The sequence below is a fragment of the Lithobates pipiens genome, unplaced genomic scaffold (genome assembly GCF_037356315.1).
Source record: "Lithobates pipiens isolate NorthernLeopardFrog02 unplaced genomic scaffold, aLitPip1_a1.2 Scaffold_10, whole genome shotgun sequence".
Lineage (NCBI taxonomy): Eukaryota > Metazoa > Chordata > Amphibia > Anura > Ranidae > Lithobates > Lithobates pipiens.
In genome coordinates this window covers 2252276-2275763 of record NW_027507686.1, presented here as the reverse complement: position 1 = coordinate 2275763, position 23488 = coordinate 2252276, and the positions used below count along the sequence as shown (strand labels likewise).

Below are 23488 nucleotides of genomic sequence, written 5' to 3'. Positions count from 1 at the left end.
CCACTGTCACTCAACCTCTCTGACCCTCACTCAGAAAGCTGAGGTGTCCATGTGAAGATCTACAGTGACTAGGAGAGATCCCGAGGAGCTGATAGGGACAGCAGGAGGGCTGGGTTCTGATGAGAGGGCATTGCAGCAGGAGGGCTCGGTTCTGGTGAGAGGGCATTGCAGCAGGAGGGCTCAGTTCTGGTGAGAGGGCATTGCAGCAGGAGGGCTCGGTTCTGGTGAGAGAGTATTGCAGCAGGAGGGCTTGGTTCTGGTGAGAGGGCATTGCAGCAGGAGGGCTCGGTTCTGGTGAGAGGGCATTGCAGCAGGAGGGCTCAGTTCTGGTGAGAGGGCATTGCAGCAGGAGGGCTCGGTTCTGGTGAGAGAGTATTGCAGCAGGAGGGCTCTGTTCTGGTGAGAGAGCATTGCAGCAGGAGGGCTCGGTTCTGGTGAGAGGGCATTGCAGCAGGAGGGCTCGGTTCTGGTGAGAGAGTATTGCAGCAGGAGGGCTCTGTTCTGGTGAGAGAGCATTGCAGCAGGAGGGCTCGGTTCTGGTGAGCGGGCATTGCAGCAGGAGGGCTCTGTTCTGGTGAGAGAGCATTGCAGCAGGAGGGCTTGGTTCTGGTGAGAGGGCATTGCAGCAGGAGGGCTCGGTTCTGGTGAGAGAGCATTGTAGCAGGAGGGCTCTGTTCTGGTGAGAGGGCATTGCAGCAGGAGGGCTCGGTTCTGGTGAGAGAGCATTGCAGCAGGAGGGCTCGGTTCTGGTGAGAGAGCATTGCAGCAGGAGGGCTCTGTTCTGGTGAGAGGGCATTGCAGCAGGAGGGCTCGGTTCTGGTGAGAGAGTATTGTAGCAGGAGGGCTCTGTTCTGGTGAGAGGGCATTGCAGCAGGAGGGCTCGGTTCTGGTGAGAGGGCATTGCAGCAGGAGGGCTCGGTTCTGGTGAGAGGGCATTGCAGCAGGAGGGCTCAGTTCTGGTGAGAGGGCATTGCAGCAGGAGGGCTCGGTTCTGGTGAGAGAGTATTGCAGCAGGAGGGCTTGGTTCTGGTGAGAGGGCATTGCAGCAGGAGGGCTCGGTTCTGGTGAGAGGGCATTGCAGCAGGAGGGCTCAGTTCTGGTGAGAGGGCATTGCAGCAGGAGGGCTCGGTTCTGGTGAGAGAGTATTGCAGCAGGAGGGCTCTGTTCTGGTGAGAGAGCATTGCAGCAGGAGGGCTCGGTTCTGGTGAGAGGGCATTGCAGCAGGAGGGCTCGGTTCTGGTGAGAGAGTATTGCAGCAGGAGGGCTCTGTTCTGGTGAGAGAGCATTGCAGCAGGAGGGCTCGGTTCTGGTGAGCGGGCATTGCAGCAGGAGGGCTCTGTTCTGGTGAGAGAGCATTGCAGCAGGAGGGCTTGGTTCTGGTGAGAGGGCATTGCAGCAGGAGGGCTCGGTTCTGGTGAGAGAGCATTGTAGCAGGAGGGCTCTGTTCTGGTGAGAGGGCATTGCAGCAGGAGGGCTCGGTTCTGGTGAGAGAGCATTGCAGCAGGAGGGCTCGGTTCTGGTGAGAGAGCATTGCAGCAGGAGGGCTCTGTTCTGGTGAGAGGGCATTGCAGCAGGAGGGCTCGGTTCTGGTGAGAGAGTATTGCAGCAGGAGGGCTCGGTTCTGGTGAGAGAGCATTGCAGCAGGAGGGCTTGGTTCTGGTGAGAGGGCATTGCAGCAGGAGGGCTCGGTTCTGGTGAGAGAGTATTGCAGCAGGAGGGCTCTGTTCTGGTGAGAGAGCATTGCAGCAGGAGGGCTCGGTTCTGGTGAGCGGGCATTGCAGCAGGAGGGCTCTGTTCTGGTGAGAGAGCATTGCAGCAGGAGGGCTTGGTTCTGGTGAGAGAGCATTGCAGCAGGAGGGCTTGGTTCTGGTGAGAGAGCATTGCAGCAGGAGGGCTTGGTTCTGGTGAGAGGGCATTGCAGCAGGAGGGCTCGGTTCTGGTGAGCGGGCATTGCAGCAGGAGGGCTCTGTTCTGGTGAGAGAGCATTGCAGCAGGAGGGCTTGGTTCTGGTGAGAGAGCATTGCAGCAGGAGGGCTCGGTTCTGGTGAGAGGGCATTGCAGCAGGAGGGCTCGGTTCTGGTGAGAGAGCATTGTAGCAGGAGGGCTCTGTTCTGGTGAGAGGGCATTGCAGCAGGAGGGCTCGGTTCTGGTGAGAGGGCATTGCCTAAGAGACGTTCCGATGCCAGTAGATCAGCAGTTTTTGAAATACTAATACCAGCCCGTCTGGCACCAACAACCACGCCACGTTCAAAGCCACTTCCATCCCCTTTCTTCCCTTTTCTGATGCTCGGTTTGAACTTCAGCAAGTCATTTTCACCACATCTAGACGCCTAAATGCATTGAGTTGCTGCCATGTGATTGGCTGATTAGCAATGTGTGTTACCGAGCGATTGAACAGGGGTACCTAATAAAGTGGCCGGTGAGTATATGATTGGCTTTATTGTCCTCCCGCCAGCTTCAGATTTATATTGACACCCAAGAACATTATAATTGTGTTCCTCCTCATACAGCCAGAAGCCCTTAGACAAAAAAAAAAGTAAACCTGCATTGTTTGCCCTTGTAATAAAATTAGATTATCGTCCCAGAGGGAGGTATCACCAAACGGTGGAAAAACTGATAATCTGACCGACACAATTCGATTTTTCTTGATGGAGCTCTCAGATAACGTCAACGGTTAGAACAGACCACTCTGAATGACAATGGATTGAAGCGTTCACATAACCTTGTTAGCGGATTACCGAGCTTGCCACACACCGCATTATGGGGGGCAGATATGTCATGGTGGTAAAACAACTGCCCAGCCTTCAACCCTTCAATTTAGTCAGTAGCAGCAGCTATTGAAAAGTACGATCAGCTAAAGTGATTGTAAAGGCTTACATTTTAGTTTTTTTTTAAATAACAAACACTTACCTACTCTGTAATGGTTTTGCACAGAGCAGTCCCGATCCTCCTTTTCCGGGGTCCCCACTGGATACATAAGTATCACAGGCTCCTCCCATGTACATAAATATCACAGGCTCCTCCCATGTTCATAAGTATCACAGGCTCCTCCCATGTACATAAGTATCACAGGCTCCTCCCATGTACATAAGAATCACAGGCTCCTCCCACGTACATAAGTATCATAGGCTCCTCCCATGTACATAAGTATCACAGGCTCCTCCCATGTACATAAGAATCACAGGCTCCTCCCATGTACATAAGTATCACAGGCTCCTCCCATGTACAGAAGTATCACAGGCTCCTCCCATGTACATAAGTATTAGACTCCTCCCATGTACATAAGTATCACAGGCTCCTCCCATGTACATAAGTATCACAGGCCCCTCCCATGTACATAAGTATCACAGGCTCCTCCCATGTACATAAGTATCACAGGCTCCTCCCATGTACATAAGTATCACAGACTCCTCCCATGTACATAGGTATCACAGGCTCCTCCCATGTACATAAGTATCACAGGCTCCTCCCATGTACATAAGTATCACAGGCCCGTCCAATGTACATAAGTATCGCAGGCCCCTCCCATGTACATAAGTATCACAGGCTCCTCCCATGTACATAAGTATCACAGGCTCCTCCCATGTACATAAGAATCACAGGCTCCTCCCATGTACATAAGTATCACAGGCTCCTCCCATGTGTACATAAGTATCACAGGCTCCTCCCATGTGTACATAAGTATCACAGGCTCCTCCCATGTACATAAGTATCACAGACTCCTCCCATGTGTACATAAGAATCACAGGCTCCTCCCATGTGTACATAAGAATCACAGGCTCCTCCCATGTACATAAGTATCACAGACTCCTCCCATGTGTACATAAGAATCACAGGCTCCTCCCATGTGTACATAAGAATCACAGGCTCCTCCCACGTGTACATAAGTATCACAGGCTCCTCCCACAACACTCAGAATTGGGCTCCGGCCCCTCCTGTTTCCACTGATCCTCCTTGAGAAGTTTCTACAATGTGATTGGAGGTCACCTGTGGTAGATTCAGGTGATTGGACATGATTTGGAAAGGCACACACCTGTCTATAGAAGATCCCACAGGTAACAGTGCATGTCAGAGCACAATCCAAGCCATGAAGTCCAAGGAGATGTCTGCAGACCTCGGAGACAGGATTGTATGGAGGCACAGATCGGGGGAGGGGTACAGAAACATTTCTGCACCATTGAAGGTCCAATGAGCACAGTGGCCTCCATCATCTGTAAATGGAAGAAGTTTGGAACCACCAGGATTCCTCCTAGAGCGGCCGGCCGGCCAAACTGAGCGATCGGGGGAGGAGGGCCTTAGTCAGGGACGTGACCAATAACCCGATGGTCACTCTCAAAGAGATCCAGCATTTCTCTGTGGAGAGAGGAGAACCTCCCAGAAGAACAACAATCTCTGCAGCTCTCCACCAATCAGGCTGTACGGTAGAGCGGCCAGACGGAAGCCAATCCTCAGGAAAAGGCACATGACAGCCGCCTGGAGTTTACCAAAAGACACCTGAAGGACTCTCAGACCACGAGAAACAGAATTCTCTGGTCTGATGAAAGAAAGATTCAACACTTCTGAGAGCTGGCATGAACGTGAGAAGTACCTGCGGGAGGAATCAGGGACCCCAGAAGAGGAGGATCGGGGCCACTCTGTGCAAAACAAGCTGCACAGTGGAGGTAAGTATAACATGTTTGTTTTTGTTTTTTGTTTTTTTTACTTTACAATCCCTTTAAAACAAAATAGAATAGAATATAAGATAAAAGAATAGAAAACAAAAGAATAGAATAATAAAGAATAGAAAAGGAATAGAATAGAGAAAAACATATAATTGAATAGAATACAATAGAAATTTGAATTTCAAAATACAAATCAATTTGAAAATAATGAATATATTTCCATTCGATTTGAAAATGACGAATACAGGAAACGAATCCGAATATACAAAACGAATTCTTCGAACATAACAAGTATAGTAGAATGATTTGCTTAAAGCTGGCCACAGATGGATCAGAATTTGGCTGGTTCCGCAGCGACCGGCAGAATTTCGATCCATCTATAGCCGGTCCCGATCGCAGGATTGTTTTCTCTTGAACCGAATTGCTGGAAAATGTTCCTTCCATCCGTGCATGCGCTGCGGATCAGAATACGATGGCACAAGGGGGGGGGGGGGGGGGCTGTGTGGATTTGGGAACCTCTTCAGTTTTTTTCATCCCTCTGGCTGGTTCCATGTTATTTATTACTCCTCGCAAGGAAAGCCCCCCTGAAAATACCTTTATCTGCATTTTTTTCTCTCCAGAAGACCAGCACCATGTTTGTTCAGGCACAAGGATAGTACAATACCCCATGCACGGTATACATTCCCCCGCCGGTCAGTTCCCTTTTATCTGGGAGGAATAGAAGGAGGACATTGGAGTGTAATAATTACACCGGATGAATGATGGAATCTCTCGGGGGGACAAAGTTTAATCGGTCACGGAGGAAAGCAGAAGTACGAATGGCGCTGTAATTAGGGAGCGGCTGATGCAGAAAGATTTTGTGACACGTTTTACCTTCTGGCTACAGAAGAATAATAAATGTAAATGAAGGACGCTGGTCATTTTTTTGTAATAAGCAAAATGGAATGTTTGTCACATTATCCAGAGGGGAATAATATTAAAGGGATCGTCCTTTTTTTTTTTTTTAAAGAGTGACCCCGACTGATGTTCCTGTGAACGATCCCTTTTTGGGATGGGCTCACCGTCCGCTCACCCCGGGCCCCGGACTCACGTTCATGGTACTGCAGCAGGTGAGGTCTCCCCCCGTCCCCTTTGTAATCTCGCCATGTAGTGAGATCGCCCAGGACCGCTCTCAGCTTTCAGCACTGTCGCACTTTGAATGACAATTACACGGTCACGCTACACCGTACACAAATTACATTTTTATTATTATTTTGAGACAGATAGAGCTTTCCTTTGATGGTATTTAACCCCTTCAATACCGGGGGGGGGGGGCACTTATACCCCTTCCTGCCCAGACCATTTCTCAGCTTTCAGCGCCGTCGCACTTTGAATGACAATTACACGGTCATGCTACACTGTACTCATATGACATGAATATTATTATTGTGAGACACATAGAGCTTTCCTTTGATGGTATTTAACCCCTTCAATAATGGGGCACTTATACCCCTTTCTGCCCAGACCATTTTCAGCTTTCAGCGCCGTCGCACTTTGAATGACAATTACACAGTCACGCTACACCGTACTCATATGACATTTTTATTATTATTTTGAAACAGATAGAGCTTTCCTTTGATGGCATTTAACCCCTTCAATACCGGGGGGGGGGGGGGGGGGGCACTTATACCCCTTCCTGCCCAGACCATTTCTCAGCTTTCAGCACTGTCGCACTTTGAATGACAATTACACGGTCATGCTACACTGTACACAAATGACATTTTTATTATTATTTTGAGACACATAGAGCTTTCCTTTGATGGTATTTAACCCCTTCAATAATGGGGCACTTATACCCCTTTCTGCCCAGACCATTTTCAGCTTTCAGCGCCGTCGCACTTTGAATGACAATTACACAGTCATGCTACACCGTACTCATATGACATTTTTATTATTATTTTGAAACAGATAGAGCTTTCCTTTGATGGTATTTAACCCCTTCAATACCGGGGGGGGGGGCACTTATACCCCTTCCTGCCCAGACCATTTTTCAGCTTTCAGCGCCGTCGCACTTTGAATGACAATTACGCGGTCATGTTACGCTGTAGCCAAAACTAAATTTTTATAATTTTCTTCACACAAATAGAGCTTTATTTTGGGGGTATTTGATCACCTCTGGGGGTTTTTACTTTCTGCTAAACAAATAAAAAAAAAAAGATCCAAAATTTTGATCTTCCTGCCCCCTTGCAGGGCCTACATGATGTGCTGACCACATTCTCGCAGGTGTGGAGCGTTGAGCTCCGGCGTCCCAAGCGTGTCTGCGCTCCTCCTTACCTAAATTTTATATATGGGTGCCAATCCACCGCGGGGGGGGGGGGGGGGCTCCTCCTAAAAGGAGCCTAACACCTGGTGTCACTACCAGCTCTAAAAGGAGCCTAACACCTGGTGTCACTACCAGCTCTAAAAGGAGCCTAACACCTGGTGTCACTACCTGCTGTACCAGACACTAATCTGGAATAGAGCCACCTAGTGGCAAAGTAGCTAACTGCACCTGCCCCGCAAAGTGATGTAATAATCGTATCATTTGTTTGGCATGCCGTCAACTGCACGCTCTGTTAACCCTTCCCTTACTTTAGCTTTCCCATGCTGCTCTCTGGTCGCTCCTCTTGGCGGATTCTTCGGCGTTGGCGCGCCGGCATTTCCTGCACAACCCTCATGACGCGTAAACTGTCCACATGCAGCTTCTCCTGCCTGTAAACCATTACAAGAGACACTAATTAAAAACACACGTAAAAAAGCTTTGAAAATGTGATTATTACATTTGGTTGTGCCCACCAATCCCCCATGGCAGGGGGCAAACTTAAATGCCCAACTGAAATCTTACACCTTTCTTTTCATCTATAGCCCTGCGCAGGTTATGGTTTTTGACTGATTTATGTCTGGAAATGTCTTGAAATACCCTTTTATCTCAGATAAAATGCTGCTTTTCTGCCCTCACCTTGCAGTGCTCTATGCTGGCAGAGCTCAGTAACAGCCACACCCCTCATCATTCAACCTCACACTGCTTTCGCGTGGGGAAAGGAAGACAGAGGTGTTTCTGACCAGGTCAGCGCTGATTGCTGAGGGTACCCTTTGGTGCCTGTTGGGCTGAAAAGTCTTCTTTGAACACCCTGCACAGCTTCTATAACAGGAAATTGGAGGTAGGTCTATATGAATTGAGACTGTTAGTACAATATCCTTCTGCAGATCTATTTGTGTGGTCTTCATTGGGCTTTAAAGAATGTTTAAAAAGCAGAGGGCGCCATACAGTCAACATAACCCAGGAAGACAGTGGTGGGATTCACACATTTCGCCAAAAATTGGGCTTCTTCAGGATCCACTTGAAGTTCACATAATGGGTTAGCCCAAAATTGCCACAACCAATAGTAGACAAGGTAAAAATATGTTTAAAAACAACATTTATTAATCCATAGAAAGAGTGTAAAAAATACATTCTAAAAACATGTGTACAATGCTGCCAAATTTGCCATACAGTCAACAGAACCCAGGAGAATGGTGGTGGGATCCACACATTTCGCCAAAATTGGGCTTCTTCAGGATCCACTTGAAGTTCCCACAATATGTTAGCCCAAAATTTCGGACATAATTATACACCAACAATGATATAAAAAAAGAGTTAGTTTGTTTGATGGTAATCCTATTAGGCTAAAAAAGGAGCCTGCATCAAGGGCCACTAGACCAGGGCAGAATGATGAGAGAGGATCATGGTCAAAGCCTTGGATGGAATATCACCAGTCAGCAACATAAGCTGTATCAGCGATGTACAGAAGGGAAAAAGAAAATAGGCCACCACAAAAAAAGAAGGTTATAAATGAAGTAAACAGGTCTGAAATTTTGGGTTAACATATTATGTGAACTTCAAGTATATCCTGAAGAAGCCTAATTTGGATGAAACATGTCAATCCCACCACCGTTCTGTCGCCTGTATGGAAAACTTGGCAGCATTGTACAAATGCTTTTAGAATGTCTTTTTACACACTTTCCATATATTAATAAATACTGCTTTTAAACATATTTCTACCTTGTCTACTATTGGTTTTGGAACATTTTAAAAATCCCCTGTATTGCCGTGTCTCCCCATGTGGGAAATTCGGGGATACCCTATGCTTTTCAAATATTGGGAATTGTGCCGCCATTTTCTACCTGCACAAGCTTCCCCACCCAACTTTTTTACTTTAAAGAGTATGTCAAGCCACTAAACTGCCACTCATTTTTGCAGTGCTTTAGTGGCACTTTTCAGGCGGTAGCGGGTCGCTTTTTTAAACTGATACCACTCCCCTCCCCACCACTCATCCCATCCCACCACCCTCACCACGGATCCCATCCTCCCACCACCACTGCCACTCATCCCATCCCCCTCCAACCATCACCCTTGCCACTGATCCCATTCCCACCACCACATCTGCCACTCATTCCCATTCAACCCCCCTATCACTGATCCCACCCCCAAACACAACCCTTGCCACTGATCCCATCAGCCTCACTGCTGCCACTCATCCCATTCCCCACCACCACCATGACTACTGATCCCATCCCCACCCAACCACCACTGCTGCCACTGATCCCATCCTCCCCACCGCTGCCACTCTTCCCATCCTCCCCACCACTGCCACTCTTCCCATCCTCCCCACCGCTGCCACTCTTCCCATCCTCCCCACCACTGCCACTCTTCCCATCCTCCCCACCACTGCCGCTCATCCCATCTCTCCTTCACCACTGCCACTCTTCCCATCCTCCCCACCACTGCCACTCTTCCCATCCTCCCCACCACTGCCACTCTTCCCATCCTCCCCACCGCTGCCACTCTTCCCATCCTCCCCACCGCTGCCACTCTTCCCATCCTCCCCACCACTGCCACTCTTCCCATCCTCCCCACCACTGCCGCTCATCCCATCTCTCCTTCACCACTGCCACTTATTCCATCCTCCACCACCGATGCCACAGATCCTATCCCTCTTCAATCACCACTGCTGCCACTAATCCCATCCCCCACCACCACCACTGGCACTCATCCCAGGGGCGTAACTACAGGGGTCACAACTGCAATAGCGCACATGTTGCCCCTGAACACCTAGATGGGGGAGGGGGGCATTTAGAGGAACAAATCCCCTCAATTTTTCTCCTGCAGCCACTAAAAGTCTGCTTCTCCTCCTCTCCCTCTGATAGGGATTAAGTAACTGCAGGAGGAAAATGGAGGGGATTTGTTCCCCCTGCTATCCAGGTCCTGCTGCCTCAGGGATCAGTGGGAAGGGCCCTGGCTGGAGGTCAGGGGGGCCCTCCATGCAGTGGCGTAACTAGAACCTTCAGGGCCCCGATGCAAGAAACCATGAAGGGCCCCCCTGAACCCCAGCCAGGGCCCTTCCCTCCGAGTCCGGCGGTGGAACTCCAGGGCGTTGTCACAGGTATGACCTTTGTGAGCCCTGTAGTTCCACCACTGGTATCAGTAGTTTTTATTTATAAATTTTTTTTACATTTTTAGGTGCCCCATTGGGGGACTGTCCCTAGGCAGGATGGGGTCCCCGTCCCCAGAAGAGATGAGGTCCTTTTCTCCAGGGCAGAGGAAGTTACTGCCCCCAGGTGAGAAGGGGTCCCTGTCCCCAGGGGGATATGGAGGGGGTATGTAATAGTGTGTGCTAGATGCCTATGCTGCTGCCGGCCATATGTACAGGGGGCTGCATGGGCCCCCTGCATCACAGGGCCCGGTTGCGGTCGCGACTGCTGCACCCCCTATAGTTACGCCCCTGCCTCCATGGTTTCTTGCACCAGGGCCCTGAAGGTCCTAGTTACGCCACTGGGTCTGACCGATTTCTATTCAATTCTTCTATCAATTAAGTAGCACTCAAGTCACCTGGCAAAGTCGCACCGTAAGTTGCGCGACTTTCAGGTCAAGGCAGTGTGAACCAAGCCTTAACCAGCAAGTGAAATCCGGTGATGCCCATACTTCCCAATAGGCTGTATAAAGGTAGGACAGATGACATGGGGACAAGAACCACAAGTAACAGATCAGCTTTCCTGCAGATCTGTGACCAGAACAAACTCAACTATGATTATCTTGCAGAAATCGAAGGATGCCGAGCCGTCATGGATGCTGCTTCTGATGCCGAGCCAACCCTCCGATGCTGCTTCTGAATTCTTTCCCATGATCCTCTGATGCTCTAAGCATGGAGCCGGGGGCTGGAAAGTTCTAGCCAACTGTGATTGCCCTGCAGACCCAAAACAGCCAACCTTTCAATGCTTTGTACAAGGTGACTCTAAGAGAATGGGATATCTGGGTTGCAGATCCATATTTGGTGCCCTGGGGCGCCGAGGTTAATGAGCAGCACCAGACACAGCTGTTGTAAGTAATAATACAGCGTGGGGTGGAGATTCTTGGGAAGAGGCCATTAATGAGGACACGTTGTATGGCTACGTGGCTCCTTGGAGTAGAATGTCTCAGGGCTCTCGTGATCCTGCGGATTACATATTAGCAACAAACAGCAAAAGGCAAATGCAGCGTGGAACATCCCACAGTGACCGATCACGCACTGCGGACCACGTGCTTTGTTTATGATGATAAATGAAACACAGATACAAAGACCATATCTAGAAAAGAAGAAAAAAAAAAACACCCTTAGTAAATCTATTCCTAATACATTTTGCTGCTATCTCCTTTTCCCATAGGAAAGCCCCATGTGGACAAGGACTTAGGGCCCTTTTACACCGGTGCGCTTTTACTGCTCTAGAAAGAACCTTTCCAGCACAACAAAAGCGCATTAAAATTCTTCCCCTTTAAATCCTATGTGACTTTTCACATCGCTGCACTGTGCATTTTTGGAGGTCACATGACAATTAAAAAAAAATAAGTTGGTTGTTAAGAAAGCCGGTGGGTGAATAGCAGCGAATAGCAGAGCCAGCACCCACCAGTGTCCTTAACAACCAGTGAATAGCAAAGCCAGCACCCGCCAGCATCCTTAACAACCAGTGAGTAGCAGAGCCAGCACATGCCAGCATCCTTAGCAACCAGTGAATAGCAGAGCCAGCACACGCCAGCATCCTTAACAACCAGTGAGTAGCAGAGCCAGCACACGCCAGCATCCTTAACAACCAGTGAATAGCAGAGCCAGCACCCATCAGCATCCTTAACAACCAGTGAATAGCAGAGAGAGCACCCGTCAGTATCCTTAGCAACCAGGGAATAGCAGAGCCAGCACCCACCAGCATCCTTAACAACCAGTGAGTAGCAGAGCCAGCAGACGCCAGCATCCTTAACAACCAGTGAATAGCAGAGCCAGCACCCGTCAGTATCCTTAGCAACCAGGGAATAGCAGAGCCAGCACCTGCCAGCATCCTTAACAACCAGTGAGCAGCAGAGCCAGCACACGCCAGCATCCTTAACAACCAGTGAGTAGCAGAGCCAGCACACGCCAGCATCCTTAACAACCAGTGAATAGCAGAGCCAGCACCCGTCAGCATCCTTAACAACCAGTGAATAGCAGAGCCAGCACCCATCAGTATCCTTAGCAACCAGGGAATAGCAGAGCCAGCACCCGACAGCATCCTTAACAACCAGTGAGCAGCAGAGCCAGCACACGCCAGCATCCTTAACAACCAGTGAATAGCAGAGCCAGCACCCGTCAGTATCCTTAGCAACCAGGGAATAGCAGAGCCAGCACCCGCCAGCATCCTTAACAACCAGTGGGTAGCAGAGCCAGCACATGCCAGAATCCTTAGCAACCAGTGAATAGCAGAGCCAGCACACGCCAGCATCCTTATCAACCAGTGAATAGCAGAGCCAGCACCCGTCAGCATCCTTAACAACCAGTGAATAGCAGAGCCAGCACCCGTCAGTATCCTTAGCAACCAGGGAATAGCAGAGCCAGCACCCGCCAGCATCCTTAGCAACCAGTGAATAGCAGAGCCAGCACCTGCCAGCATCCTTAACAATCAGTGAATAGCAGAGCCAGCACACGCCAGCGTCCTTAGCAACCAGGGAATAGCAGAGGCAGCACCCACCAGCGTCCTTAGGATCCAGGGAATAGCAAGGCCAGCACCCACCAGCGTCCTTAGCAACCAGGCAATAGCAGAGCCAGCACTCGCCAATGTCCTTAACATCCAGTGAATAGCAGAGCCAGCACTTGCCAGCATCCTTAACAACCAGTGGGTAGCAGAGCCAGCACACCCCAGCATCCTTAGCAACCAGTGAATAGCAGAGCCAGCACCTGCCAGCATCCTTAACAACCAGTGAATAGCAGAGCCAGCACCCACCAGCATTTACAGATGTAGCAAATTTAAGATTTAGCACCAGGAAACACTTTTTGAAAAGATAAAAAGCACGACCCTTTTCCAGCCAATTAGAGCCTCAGGCTAAAATCATGTGCTTGAAAAAAAAACAAAAAACAGACCTCATAGAAAGGCAGTAGTCCCATACCGGCATGCAAACTGGGCCCTGCACCCATTATCGACCGGCCGCCATTGTTTTTGGGGGTGCCTCAAAGGTTTAGTGACGGATCTGATTCTGTCTCAAGGAATGGGTTCTTCTTTATGCTAATTTAGGTTTAAATTGTTAATAAAAGGCTGCTGTGGCAATTTTCTGTGTGGGGGGATAGGTAATGTGAAGTGCTTGGGGGTGAGTAGAGTGTTTAGGGTTGGGGGGGATTTCTCTTCTACACGGGTCAAGGTCATTTCTAATAACATTCCATTACAGAATGACTTGTGTAGCAATTGTATACGCTACATTATTTTTATTTTTATTTTTTTCATAAAAATTAGAGTTGCCCTTTAAGGTCAGAAGCTGAGAACATTTTGGACCGTCTCCTATAGGTGAAGCCGAACTTTTGTCGCCTGCGAGTGGTAAAGGGTCCTTGAGGACCGCGGTTGAGAACTCCCGCCATAAGCGTAATGTGATGCAGAGCCGTCTGCGCCAGAAGAGGTCACCGTACTTGTGAATGACAAGGTCACTCGACCTCGGTGAATTCCGCCACTCGTCAACCCGTGTCAAGTCTGTCCTTTTTTTTTTTTAGCGTGCGTGCGCGCTTCTCGCTGTGTTTCCCGCAGGAAGAGAGTGGCAGGCCCTGAATGGAGCAGAAGTGGGACGTCGATAGTAAATGGACAAGCCCCATCTCCTCCTGTGCTGCTAATTGATTTCCATGTGCTCCCCAAAGGGCCCCGAGACCATTCAGCAGAGACTCGGCTCAGCTTTCCGACTCCACTTCAAACCCGCAGCATCAATAAATCATCAGCCGCCAGCCATTTGGTTTAACCCCTTCCCAGCCGTCGCATAGGTTGGCTCCCTTGTCTTCCATTAGCGCACAATGACTGGCGTTGGGCGATAGCCCGGTACGCTTTTCTCCTCATATTTATACAGCGCAGGCGCGTTATTTACTTATTCTTTTATCTGAAGATGCGTCACGCCCCAAACACGGAATTTTCAGGAAATGAACCATCTACAGCAGCCGTTCTCAACCTTTTCAACACAGAGGAACCCTTGAAATAGTTCTCCGGTCTCGGGGGAAGCCTCTGCTAAAAATTAGAAATCTACAACTCATGACATTAGTGTGGTGGTCAGTGGGAAGAATGGTCCTCACACTTGTGGTCATTGGGAAGAATGGTCCTTATACTTGTGGTCAATGGGAAGAATGGTCCTCACACTTGTGGTCATTGGGAAGAATGGTCCTTACACTTGTGGTCATTGGGAAGAATGGTCCTCACACTTGTGGTCATTGGGAAGAATGGTCCTTATACTTGTGGTCAATGGGAAGAATGGTCCTCACACTTGTGGTCATTGGGAAGAATGGTCCTTACACTTGTGGTCATTGGGAAGAATGGTCCTTACACTTGTGGTCATTGGGAAGAATGGTCCTCACACTTGTGGTCATTGGGAAGAATGGTCCTTACACTTGTGGTCATTGGGAAGAATGGTCCTCACACTTGTGGTCATTGGGAAGAATGGTCCTTCCACTTGTGGTCATTGGGAAGAATGGTCCTTACACTTGTGGTCATTGGGAAGAATGGTCCTCACACTTGTGGTCATTGGGAAGAATGGTCCTTACACTTGTGGTCATTGGGAAGAATGGTCCTTACACTTGTGGTCATTGGGAAGAATGGTCCTTACACTTGTGGTCATTGGGAAGAATGGTCCTCACACTTGTGGTCATTGGGAAGAATGGTCCTCACACTTGTGGTCATTGGGAAGAATGGTCCTTATACTTGTGGTCAATGGGAAGAATGGTCCTTACACTTGTGGTCATTGGGAAGAATGGTCCTTACACTTGTGGTCATTGGGAAGAATGGTCCTTATACTTGTGGTCAATGGGAAGAATGGTCCTTACACTTGTGGTCATTGGGAAGAATGGTCCTTAAGCCGCGTACACACGGGCGGACTGTCTGGCCAACTAAGTCCGTCAGACAATCCGACGGACAGTCCGTCCTACTTTTGAATGAACGGACTTGACCACACACGATGAACAGACAGTCCGTTGAAAGCTTGCACGATGACGTGTACAGCACGTACGACGGGACTAGAAATAGGACATCCAATACACTGCAATGCAACCTTCCGCCATGTAAATCCTTTCTGAGCATGCGCCATACTTAGTCCGTCCAACTAGCCTACTCACGAGCGGACTGTCCGCTGAAACCAAAGTTGGACGGACAATATTACGGAAATTCCGAAATACTTAGTCCGCCAGACTGCACGCTGAAAAAGTCAGCTGAAGCCCACACACGAGCGGACTGTCCGCTGAAATGTGTTTTGGTCATTGGGAAGAATGGTCCTTACACTTGTGGTCAGTGGGAAGAATGGTCCTTACACTTGTGGTCAGTGGGAAGAATGGTCCTTACACTTGTGGTCAGTGGGAAGAATGGTCCTCACACTTGTGGTCAGTGGGAAGAATGGTCCTTACACTTGTGGTCATTGAAAAGAATGGTCCTTACACTTGTGGTCATTGGGAAGAATGGTCCTTACACTTGTGGTCATTGGGAAGAATGGTCCTTACACTTGTGGTCATTGGGAAGAATTACCTCCTTACAAATAGCTAAAAAGATCAATGGTGTCGGTGGGAACTTATCAGAGAAGCAGAAATGGCCCAATGCTGAAGGAACCCCTACAACCTCTGGAGGAACCCTAGGGATCCACGGAACCCTGGTTGAGAATCACTGATCTACAGTTTACCTCTAGACCAGGGATATGCAATCAGCGGTAGGGTTGCCACCTGTCCAGGATTCACCCAGACAGTTCGGGTTTGGAATCATGCGTGCGGGTTTCAGACTGTCTGAGACCCGGGCACATTATTTAAACCCTACTATGGCCTCCCAGCAGGGTTGCTGGCTGCAGTTGTCTAAGCTGAGAGTGTCTGTAACACTCTCTTTCACGCTGCCCAAAGACGGCACTAACAATTCCCCCCCCCCCAAAAAAAAAAAAAAACACACAGACAGGAGAGGAGAGAGGGCTCAATCTGCACCTCTTCCCCCACCCCTACCCCTCTGTGTCTGCCCACACTCCAATCCCTGGTGCTGTGCCTCAGAAAAGGAAATAGGGGGCCAGAAATGTGAAGTCAGCAGCCTCAGGTACATCTGGATGAGAGGTGCTGACTGCCAAAGGGTGAGTGAGCTCACCATCCATCCCTATCTGTGACTGAAGTCTCCCTCCTTCTCTCTCCTGCCTCTCTAAGGAAAATAAGGGTTCTTAGAGCATCCCTTACATCACAGTTCCCCTTTACACCAGAAGCCACAGTGCCCCCCCCCCTTACATCAGAGTCCTTACCGTGCATCAGAGTTCTCAGTGTCCCCCCTTAAAGTGGTTGTAAACCCTTACAACACACTTTGACCTACAGGTAAGTCTAGATTAAGGCTTACCTCTAGGTCCAAGAAATATCTCCTAAACCTATATGGTTTAGGAGATATTTGCCCGAAAACAGGCACCGCTGTCTATGGCGCATGCGCCGTAGACAGCGGCGCGCAGGCACACTGAGCGCGGCATCGTCAATGACGAAGATGCCGCACGTGTCGGCTCGTAACGGCTCCCCGATTCGCCGAATGACAACAGCAGAGCAGCGAAGACCCACCGAGAAGATGGATGCTCCGGACTACAGGGGAGAGCGGTGACATCGCTGGCTCCTGTGTCAGGTAAGTGACACATAATGGGCTACTATACTATGCGATGCTATGTGATGCGATGCATAGTAGTCCATTATGCTTTGCCTTTGCAGGGAATGAAAGAGGAAGTAAACCCATCAGGGTTTACTTCCTCTTTAAATCAGAGGCCCCAGAGATCTCCCTTACATCAGAGTCTGCAGAGTCCCCCCTTACAGTGAATGTGAACTCTGCGAGTTGAGATGTAAAAGAGGAACTCTGTAAACTCTGATGTAAAGGGGGACTCTTGTTATTAACTTCATATCATTATAAATGTTATTTAATAGCAAAATATATCTATAGTTTATACTAAATTAGCGTGCGCCACTAAAGTGTTCGGGTTTGACTTGAAGAAAAGGTGGCAACCCTAATCAGCGGACCTCCAGCTGTTGCAGAACTACAACTCCCATGAGGCACAGCAAGACTCTGCCAGCCACAAGCATGACACCCAGAGGCAGAGCCATGATGGGACTTGTAGTTTTGCAACAGCTGGAGGTCCGCTAATTGCATATCCCTGCTCTAGATGAACACACAACCAAACGACAACCGCTCTCCCCCAAGCGTCTAAGCTGGGGTTCACCTCTCTGTGGGTGGGCAGCCTGTGCAAAACCACAACCTGCAGAGAAATTGGGAGGAATTTTGAAAAAAAATATATATTTTTTTAACTTTTAGCTAAAAAACACCCCAAAATAAAAAATAAAAAAAAATCAAATGTTTTCATCAGTTTAGGCCGATATGTATTCTGCTACATACTTTTGGTAAAAAAATCCCAACAAGCGTATATTGATTGGTTTACGCAAAAATTATAGCGTCTACGGGATAGATTTATGTCATTTTTTTCCATTCTTTTTTTTTTACTAGTAATGGTGGTGATCGGCGATTTTTATTGAGATTGAGACATAACGGTGGACAAATCGCACACTAAATTACACTTTTTGGGGACCAGTGACACCAATACAGTGATCAGTGCTAAAATAAATGCACTGTCACTGTACTAATGGCACTGGCAGGGAAAGGGGTTAGCATCAAGGGGTTAAATGTGCCCCTAGGGAGTGCTTGCTAACTGTGTGGGGGAGGTGCTTTGGCTGTAAGAAGACAGAGGTCCGTGTTCCTGCTTAGAAAGAAACACAGGATCTCTGTCTCCCCTACTAGCAGAACGGCAATCTGCCTGAATGATCGGCAAGATGATCAGGTCCGCCAGATGCGCTGATTGGCTCCCACTGTATCCAATCACAGCAGGAGCTGGTTGCGCCGGCGCGTGGGCTATAGACCCGGAAGAGTGAAATCACGTACCCCATGACCGGTTACCAAACCACTTAGGTGTCCCTCACTCTTCAAAATGATGAGCGCCCCTTCCCTTGGCCTTTCTTTTTTGTATATTTGCTTGTCAATGGCCAAAGTGCGTTAATAGTATATATTGTGTATTAATAGTATACATTTAATAAGAGTTACAGTGGTATATATAACAGTATTATCATTGTACATACATGGCAGCTGCGATTCGGGTGACGTCATCATCCACGGAGACCCGCCTGTCCTCACTCAGCACCCCGTGCAACCATTCTTCCAGAACCTGCAAAGACACAGACACAGTACTTAGTACATCAGAAGCCTGCAGAATGTAATATAACAGTAATTAGTGGTGTCCGGGCTGAAAGCCTGGATGGATCTTCATAGAAGCTAACAGCAGAACCTCACCACAAGGGATCTGGTCTGGAGAAGGACCACCTCACTCACTGGACCATATCTGGAGGAATCTGGAAGGTGGTTGCTGTCTCGAGGACGTGTGCATAAAGACCATATACTGATCCCTTTGACGGTGTAGTGTTCTGGATACTGGGTACCAGCAGCTGTGCATAGGCAAAAGATAACCAGATGGCAAAGACTTGCCTCATGGTCTTCAACTGGGAGGCCTTAGACTGCTCAGAGACTTGCCCCATGGCCTTCTGCTGGGTGGCTTTAGACTGCTCAGAGACTTGCCTCATGGCCTTCTCCTGGGTGGCTTTAGACTGCTCAGAGACTTGCCTCATGGCCTTCTCCTGGGTGGCTTTAGACTGTTCAGAGACTTGCCTCATGGCCTTCAGCTGGGAGGCCTCAGACTGTTCAGAGACTTGCCTCATGGTCTTCAACTGGGAGGCCTTAGACTGCTCAGAGACTTGCCTCATGGCCTTCTCCTGGGTGGCTTTAGACTGTTCAGAGACTCGCCTCATGGCCTTCTCCTGGGTGGCTTTAGACTGCTCAGAGACTTGCCTCATGGCCTTCTCCTGGGTGACTTTAGACTGTTCAGAGATTTGCCTCATGGCCTTCAGCTGGGAGGCCTCAGACTGTTCAGAGACTTGCCTCATGGTCTTCAGCTGGGAGGCCTTAGACTGCTCAGAGTCTTGCCCCATGGTCTTCAACTGGGAGGCTTTAGACTGCTCAGAGACTTGCCTCATGGTCCCCAGCTGGGAGGCCTTAGACTGTTCAGAGACTTGCCTCATGGTTTTCAACTGGGAGGCCTTAGACTGTTCAGAGACTTGCCTCATGGTTTTCAACTGGGAGGCCTCAGACTGTTCAGAGACTTGCCTCATGGTTTTCAACTGGGAGGCCTTAGACTGTTCAGAGACTTGCCTCATGGTTTTCAACTGGGAGGCCTTAGACTGCTCAGAGACTTGCCTCATGGTCTTCAACTGGGAGGCCTTAGACTGTTCAGAGACTTGCCTCATGGTCTTCAGCTGGAAGGCCTTAGAGTGTTCAGAGACTTGCCTCATGGTCTTCAGCTGGAAGGCCTTAGACTGTTCAGAGACTTGCCTCATGGTCTTCAGCTGGAAGGCCTTAGACTGTTCAGAGACTTGCCTCATGGTTTTCAACTGGGAGGCCTTAGACTGCTCAGAGACTTGCCTCATGGTCTTCAGCTGGAAGGCCTTAGAGTGTTCAGAGACTTGCCTCATGGTTTTCAACTGGGAGGCCTCAGACTGTTCAGAGACTTGCCTCATGGTTTTCAACTGGGAGGCCTTAGACTGCTCAGAGACTTGCCTCATGGTCTTCAGCTGGAAGGCCTTAGAGTGTTCAGAGACTTGCCTCATGGTCCCCAGCTGAGAGGTCTTAGACTGCTCAGAGACTTGCCCCATGGTCTTCAACTAGGAGGCCTTAGAGTGTTCAGAGACTTGCCTCATGGTCTTCAGCTGAGAGGCCTCAGACTGCTCAGAGACTTGCCTCGGGGTCCCCAGCTGGGAGGCAGTAGACTGCCCAACACCCAAGATTATTCAAAGCGAAGATTGTCCTCATATTGCTGACTAGTAATCATTTTGGCGTATCCAACCCCCTAGACTGTTTTTTTTTTTTTGGAACTGGAGTGACTGGACTGTTGCTTGGGTGACTGGTGGCCTCTGTACTTTTCGGGGGAAAAACCAGTGAGAATCAACGGCCCCTTTGGGGGGCGGGGGAGGGTGTCAATGCTATAATATGGTATCTGCGCAGCGGTCTTTCAAATGCATTTTTTTGGGGGGGGAAAAAACACACTTTAATGAATTTTTATGCAAAAAAAACAATATATAACACATTTTTTTGGGGGGGTAAAAAATAAAAGGTGATGTAATGCCGAGTAAATAGATCTTTAACATGTCAGTCTTTAGAATTGCGCATGCTCGCGGAATGGCGACAAACTAAGATACTTTAAAAAACGTTTAGAGACCAGATGGCGATATTCCAGGTTGGCACTGGGGTAGCGGGCACTAGAGAAGAGCTCGGTCTGGGAGACGCCGAGTCCTCCTGTTAGTTTAGTATTTTTCTTTTCATTTTCCCCGGAAGGTTTCATTTAAACTCTCGCTGAGCTCCTCGCTCACAAAGTTCTCTTCTCTTAGTGATGGATCTTTGAACTGTAGAAGGTAGAGAAGCTCCTTGGATGTGTGAAGCCTCTACCCCCTGCCAAGCCTGGAAAGCTCCCTCTGAAAACTTCCTTGCACACCTTCATCTCGCTCTTTCTTCCCATCAGTTCACAACTTGACAGATGGGAGAAGAATGCCAGCAGCAATTAAATCCGAGAGCAAAATATCCTCACAGCTCTCACAGAGGAGGAACTCGCTCTTAATTGCAGATGATTTGTGGTTTGGAGACAGAATGGGAACAATGGCGGGTTTTTAACTCTTTCCACAACCGCCAGCGGATCAAAGAGCAGAGGTTATCCCACAAATAATCCCAGCAAGGGTTACAGGTTATTCCAGAATGAAGAAATGATCAGCAATTACCAGACAAAGATGAATTGACTGTTTTGTGTCTTTACAGTGGAACTACACTGAACATCCCAACCCAAACCAAACTATTCAACTCATTTTCAATATTGAAAGCAAAAGATGGCACGTGCATCCATGTCTCCATCCATCCATCCATGTCTCCATCCATCCATCCATGTCTCCATCCATCCATCCATGTCTCCATCCATCAATGTCTCCATCCATCCATCCATGTCTCCATCCATCAATGTCTCCATCCATCCATCCATGTCTCCATCCATCCATCCATGTCTCCATCCATCAATGTCTCCATCCATCCATGTCTCCATCCATCCATCCATCCATGTCTCCATCCATCCATCCATGTCTCCATCCATCCATCCATGTCTCCATCCATCAATGTCTCCATCCATCCATGTCTCCATCCATCCATCCATCCATGTCTCCATCCATCCATCCATGTCTCCATCCATCCATATCTCCATCCATCCATGTCTCCATCCATCCATGTCTCCATCCATCCATGTCTCCATCCATCCATCCATGTCTCCATCCATCCATCCATGTCTCCATCCATCCATATCTCCATCCATCCATGTCTCCATCCATCCATGTCTCCATCCATCCATGTCTCCATCCATCCATATCTCCATCCATCCATGTCTCCACCCATCCATGTCTCCATCCATCCATCCATCCATCCATGTCTCCATCCATGTTGCCATCCATGTCTCCATCCATCCATGTCACCATCCATGTCGCCATCCATGTCACCATCCATCCATGTCTCCATCCATGCCTCCATCCATCCATGCCTCCATCCATGCCTCCATCCATCCATGTCTCCATCCATCCATGTCGCCATCCATCCATGTCTCCATCCATCTATGCCTCCATCCATCCATGTCTCCATCCATCCATGTCTCCATCCATCCATCCATGTCTCCATCCATCTATGCCTCCATCCATCCATGTCGCCATCCATCCATGCCTCCATCCATTCATGTCTCCATCCATGTCTCCATGTAGGCTGCTCGGAAAATTCAGTTTGGCTCACCGGTAATCAGTGGAGCAGAGGTTGACTATCAAGGGCTGCTCAGTGTATCACAGGTCCTGTTACTCCCCCTGTCTTCTAGAAGATTCCCCCTTTCTTCTAGAATCATAGTGGAAGTAAGGATAGATCATGAAGCTTGAATATTTATGGGACTCTAGCCAATCCCTGGGGAGGTGTGCCCAGTAGGTGGTGAGAAAGCTCATAAATAGTCTGAGACCTGAGCAATGAGGGCAGTCAGTGTTCCTGGGTTCAGCCCTGCAGGAGAAGACCCCTGTGTGGCGGCTCTGCCCCCTGGTGCAGGATCCTAGAGGAAGTTGCGGGAAAGACACAGAGGTCTCAGCTAGGCTTAGCTGGGGGGCCTATTTGCCAATCCCTGTTCAGGGATCAAGTCTAGTCTGGAGAAGCTCACTGGAGAGTATCAGGAGGAAGTTGGTGGGAAAGAGTCCAGCTGTCCTATGTTGGTGTGAGTCTACATCTCCCTCACTAGGAAGAGCCTGGTGGATATCAGCAGGAGGCAACCAATGATCCTGTGGCTATGTGAGTAGATGACCCCCGGTTCTGAAGTGCGGGTCACCAGCAGAATTGAGATCAGCAGATTTGTGCCGGGCAGCCAGGAATTGAGTCCTCAAGTTGTATAGATTTTCAGTTTATCAGGGTATCCCATGCTTCCTACCCCTATCCAAGTTCATCGGCCCATATAAAAAGAAAATAGAAACCCCTAGACCAGTGGTCTCCAAAACGGGGCCCGAGGGTCGGATGTGGCCCTCTGCTTGCCTTTTTCCGGCCCTTGGGGCAATATTCCTCCCACTGATACAAGACACTATTCTACCATCTGACACCAAGAATGGGGCATCATTCCTCCCACTGACACCAAGAATGGGGGGTACTAATCCCTGTGATACCAAGGACTGGGCACTATTCCTCCTCCTAATACCAATTGTGGCAATACTTACTCCCACTGATGCCAGGAAAATTTCCACTTTCACTGGCCATAGTCCAGCCCTCCTACAGTCTGAAGGACATTAAACTGGCCCTTCGTTTAGAATGTTTGGAGACCCCCTGCCCTCGACCGTTCTTTGGAGCCAAAGGCAGAGTGCAGAAAATTTGGTGTGCCTGGCTGTGTGGGCTCTAAAGCCCCCATACACACTATCAGATTTTCTGCTGATTTTTGTCTTCAGATTTACCAAAACCATGTAGTAGAAGGGTCGGCCTGATTTCACACAAATTGAAACTCCTAAAGGTTTGACCTCATATTATATGGTTTTGGTAAATCTGAAGACAAAAATCAGCAGAAAATCTGATAGTGTGTGGGGGGCTTTAGGGGATAATCGGACCAGGTTCACCAGGGGCTCTTTAGGAGGTATGCTATAGTAGGCTCACTAATATTTCCTCAAATTCTGGTTTTAAGACCCGAC

The 23488-nt window shown here is 48.9% G+C and overlaps 1 protein-coding gene across 1 annotated transcript in view; it reads right to left on the bottom strand.

Moving 5' to 3' along the window:
* Positions 1-23488, bottom strand: part of LOC143926997 (serine/threonine-protein kinase Nek11-like) — a 351940-nt gene that overhangs the window by 121812 nt on the left and 206640 nt on the right. The window contains exons 9-10 of the mRNA XM_077451004.1: positions 18296-18381; positions 7272-7391 (exon numbers count right to left, since the gene is read on the bottom strand). Coding sequence (XP_077307130.1) covers positions 7272-7391; positions 18296-18381 — 206 coding nt within the window. The remainder of the gene's footprint in view (positions 1-7271; positions 7392-18295; positions 18382-23488) is intronic.